General features: G+C 33.8%; 1 protein-coding gene across 1 annotated transcript; it reads right to left on the bottom strand.

Annotated features, from left to right (window-relative positions):
• Positions 1 to 1,723: 1,723 nt before the first annotated feature.
• On the bottom strand, positions 1,724 to 4,171 carry LOC109184398 (cytochrome b-c1 complex subunit 7). Its single transcript, XM_019334399.1, has 4 exons — positions 3,976 to 4,171; positions 3,681 to 3,838; positions 3,106 to 3,153; positions 1,724 to 2,116 (listed from the first exon to the last, which is right to left on the bottom strand). The coding sequence occupies exons 1-4, from the start codon at positions 4,073 to 4,075 to the stop codon at positions 2,048 to 2,050; spliced, it is 375 nt and encodes a 124-aa protein (XP_019189944.1). The 5' UTR covers positions 4,076 to 4,171; the 3' UTR covers positions 1,724 to 2,047.
• Between the last annotated feature and the right edge of the window lie 210 nt (positions 4,172 to 4,381).

Below are 4,381 nucleotides of genomic sequence, written 5' to 3'. Positions count from 1 at the left end.
TTTATTAAAATTTTTTTTATTCATTATCAATAAATTAATTAAGAGAAATAATTTTATTAGTTATATTGTCTTTATATTTCTCCAATGTAAAAAATTCTATACATTCAAATTCATCAATTGATTATATTCACTACATTGTCTATTATCTTTTTTGTGCACTATTTTTTAATTAAATATCAAAGTTATAATACAAAATAATCCTATATATTTATTTACCAAGTATTTTATTAATACCATGAAAAAATAAAAAAAATATATAATTAATAAAGTCAATCATATTAACTACTTGAGTGATTTGTTGACAAAGAGAATATTCAAATCACACAACAAATTGAAATGAAAACTACCTCGCAATATCCTTGTTTGACAATCAGCAGTTAGCGGTTAACGTTAGCGAATTATATTAGCGAATTTGACCAGCGAATTATATCAACGGTTGGTAAAAATATATTTGAAAAAATTAGCTGTTTAGATTAACATGTAAAATGACCTAAGGGTATACATATAATAATAATAATAATAATAATAATAATAATAATAATAATAATAATAATTGTTAAAAAAAAAAAATTAAGCCAATCATATGAACTATTTGAGGGATTTATTGACAAAAAGAGTATCCAAATCACACAACAAATTGAAGTGGAAAAATATCTCGCAATGTCCTTGTTTGGCAATCAGCAGTTAGCTCTACAATATTAGTATATATTTAATATTTTATGTCCTAATTTTTATTTGCTCCCCCTTATGTCCCCTATTTAATTTCAAGTATACCTATACAATTATTTTATTGACAATTATAATCAATCTTGACTATATTAGCTTGCATTTGTAAACTTAGAATTGCCTATTTAAATACGTAAATTTAACATTCAATTATCTATGCATGAACAATCCAATATAATCTTGCCTTGATATACTTTAAACTATTTATTTAAAAAAAAAAAACATTGGGCATTATCCAATCGCGCAATGCGCGTAAAATACTAGTATATATATAACAGATGATGGGGAAAAATTGTCCCCCACCTCCGGTGTGTGGATATGGCGCGTGGCCACCACACGCCACACACATGTGTCAGACTTTGTGTGGACGTGGCGCATAGCCACTATACGCCACGTACATGTGTCTGACTAGACTCCGGAGAGAACACGTCCTCTGAGTGGATGTGGCGCATGGCCACCACACGCCACGCACTTATGTCAAGCTTTCTTTAGAGAACAATTCTGAAGAAAGCCAATCTTCTCCAAGCATCTCCTTGGAGTTCCTCTCCCATCCTTCTTCTCCCCTTTATCCCATTCTTTCTTCCAATTTTTTAAGCATTAGAGACGACCTTAGTGTAATGAGTATTAAAATTTGATTTTAACAAATTCATGTAGAGAAAAAAGAGATGACCTATAGTAAAATATGAACACTGAAAAGGTTATGAAAAATAAAGATAATAAACTTTTAGAATACCTATATACTAAAAATAATTAATAGGAGTTTAATATTTTTGTTCATTCAAGAGTTAAAACTACAACTTTGAAGAATTAAGGTGTATCATTTATAAATTAAAGAGCAACAACAAAAAGTTATAGACTAAAACAACTAAAATAGGTAAGATTGAGGGACAAAAAACGCATTCATTTCTCATTGAGCTACTTAATACCTTGTAACAAAAACAAATTTTGAACTAAAATAATAGAGCAGTAATCAATCTTAACAACAGTAACACAACAGTGAACACAGAATGCGTAAGTTTTTATTTCATGTCATCATTGTCAAAAAAGAATCAAGCTCAATAACTGACGGGATCAAGGAAAACTAGCAATAAAGGAAAATCCAATGCCTCTGTAGTCTGTATTGAACATTTTAAAGTACGGTAGAGAAACCATCAAAGATGACCGAGCTAATAGATGTTTGGCATCAGTAACAAATTTCTGACATAATACATTCTTGAAATGGAGATCTTGTATAGATACCGTGCTTGTGCTTATTCTTCCATACCCATACATAGAATATACGCTTGCCTTCATTGGCAGCAAGACAACAAGGAAAATTGCATTAAGGAATTGTGCGCTGATAGAGAGGTAGGGCCCCCAAAGCCTCACGTTCTGCTCTCTCTTTCTTCACCTAAAGAGGAAGAAATAATAATAAAAGAAAAAAATTGTCAGTAAATGAGAATTCAACAAGGCAAAAATGTTAAAAATCAATATGCATCATTCAAGACATCTGAGGTGGAACCATATTCTTCCAGGCTGTAGTGTCTTAAAAAGCATATGTATTCTGCTACCTACAGTCATAAAAATTTTTGTACCTACACCTAAATTATGCAAGCAGTTGGGATTCGGCTATTGGTATCCTAGTAGATATTACTAGCATGTAGACCAACAAGATTGAACAACAATTTACATCAAACTATCAGAAGCTTGAGATGTCAGACAATCCTATCAACATGAAAGATTATAACAGCAAATGGATTTGGACGTTGAGGTGTAAACTATAGAAAATTCCATTAAACTGGAGAGCAAGCTTGCTTTCATTCAGTGCACTTTTCTTTAGGACACACAACCGAAACCCCAATTGGAAGTGAATAATGACTAAGTGCAAACTGAGAATGGAGGGACTAATATGCAATTCTTCTACGCCAAGTCAAGGTAAAAATTGCAATGCGAGTTGTTACATAAAATGCAATCACTAACACAAAGATCTATTATAAGCAATTTTAAGGTATAAGAGATGCAAAGCCAACAGGGAGTAATGATTGAAACATTCAAGTCAATAGCAAGCAAAAGAATACATGCAAAAGAAATAAATATACAGCAAGTAAATTTATAAAAAAAAACAATTATTAAAGAATAAAAATTCATTTTATTGATTCACCCAAGATCACAAGATTAATGTAAGCTGATCTACCACTAGCAAAAATGAAGAACCAAAAAAAAAAGAAAAGAAATAAATATTAAAGGAAACACAAATCTGGGGGTCCTTGTGTAGCTTGGAATAAGCTTCACCCCTTAAAGGTAGTAGACCAATGTTTGAATCCCATCTCCCCCATATGTACCCCAAAATGTGTGTGTCTGTTGTGTGCATAAAGGAAACACAAATCTAAAATGACTTACAATGGCCAACATATCCTGAAGATAGTTTCTAAATGGCGTCTGCATTGCCTGCAAAAAAAGAAAACCAGAACATCAATGCAAATCATAAAGTCTCTTCTACCACACATTCAAAAACAAGCATCATGTATAGAAGTTAAATAAATGGAACAAAGAGAAGGATTACTTAAAAAAAAAAAAAAAAGAATTGAAGAATTCAATAGTTAACTGCCGTATTTTGACCAAGTTAACTACACTGGCCTGAGTTCTTTTCAAGCATACGTTATGGAGCTCTAAGGTTGTACCCTGGCTATACATTATGAAGGTTGGGGTTCCAATATGAATCAATATATACTTTGTTCAAATAAATAACACCACAGAAAGATATTTATAGAATTGCATGTCTAAAGCCAGTCCAATTAAATATGCCATTCCACGGGCTGAAATATTATACTAGCTGATACCTACTGCAAACAGGGTGTCTGTATCTATATATGCACACAAACATACAAAACCCATTTTCAAGTTCCTTTTTTTTTTTTTAACCATAGCAAGAGAATCAGCTGAAAACCTATTGTGAAAAATAATGGTACCATTACCTGAAGGTCCTCTGGGAGGTACAAATGCTTCATTGAGAGGTCCATGGCGCGCTTGAGACGCTGGTTCCGGGCATCGACAATCTCCCTAGGCAGCCGATTCAGAGCTTCCTTGATGTCCAGATCGTAATACGGATCGTACAAGTCATCGTATCTCAGACCTTCAGCACCACAAATTTATCGATTATTTATAAAATATTGAAACCAGAATATATCTGTTCATATATCCGCGAATATAGGCAGATGAGGTACAACTAGACACTCGCATATGTTTGTGTGCATACAAATTCATACATACCGTATTTGCGGAGGCGAGAATCGAGGGTTTTCTTATGGATAGCGGCGAGAGGGTTCCTCTTTGGATCTACGAGCCACCGCGAGAACGACGACATCGCCATTTTCTAGGGTTCTTCTTTGAGTCAATTTCTCTTTCTCTCTCTTGTCTCAGACTCGATCTAGAAGCCTCTTCTTCCGGACTACGGGTGAATTTGATGCGAATGGATATTCAAACGATGTCGTTTGGAAAGACTGGCAGAATCTACTAGTGGGCTTCTGCTTTCATTTTGGGCTCAAATTTACAAATCAGATGATTGGAATTTCTGGTCGGATAAACTATCCTTCAGTTGTTATATCATGCACCGCAGCCCTTATGCGGCAAATTATGCCCTGGACCCGTGTCCATAGTGAATTGTGGACACGGGCCT

Source organism: Ipomoea nil, unplaced genomic scaffold, assembly GCF_001879475.1.
Source record: "Ipomoea nil cultivar Tokyo-kokei standard unplaced genomic scaffold, Asagao_1.1 scaffold1259, whole genome shotgun sequence".
NCBI lineage: Eukaryota > Viridiplantae > Streptophyta > Magnoliopsida > Solanales > Convolvulaceae > Ipomoea > Ipomoea nil.
This window is presented reverse-complemented; position numbering and strand designations above follow the sequence as displayed.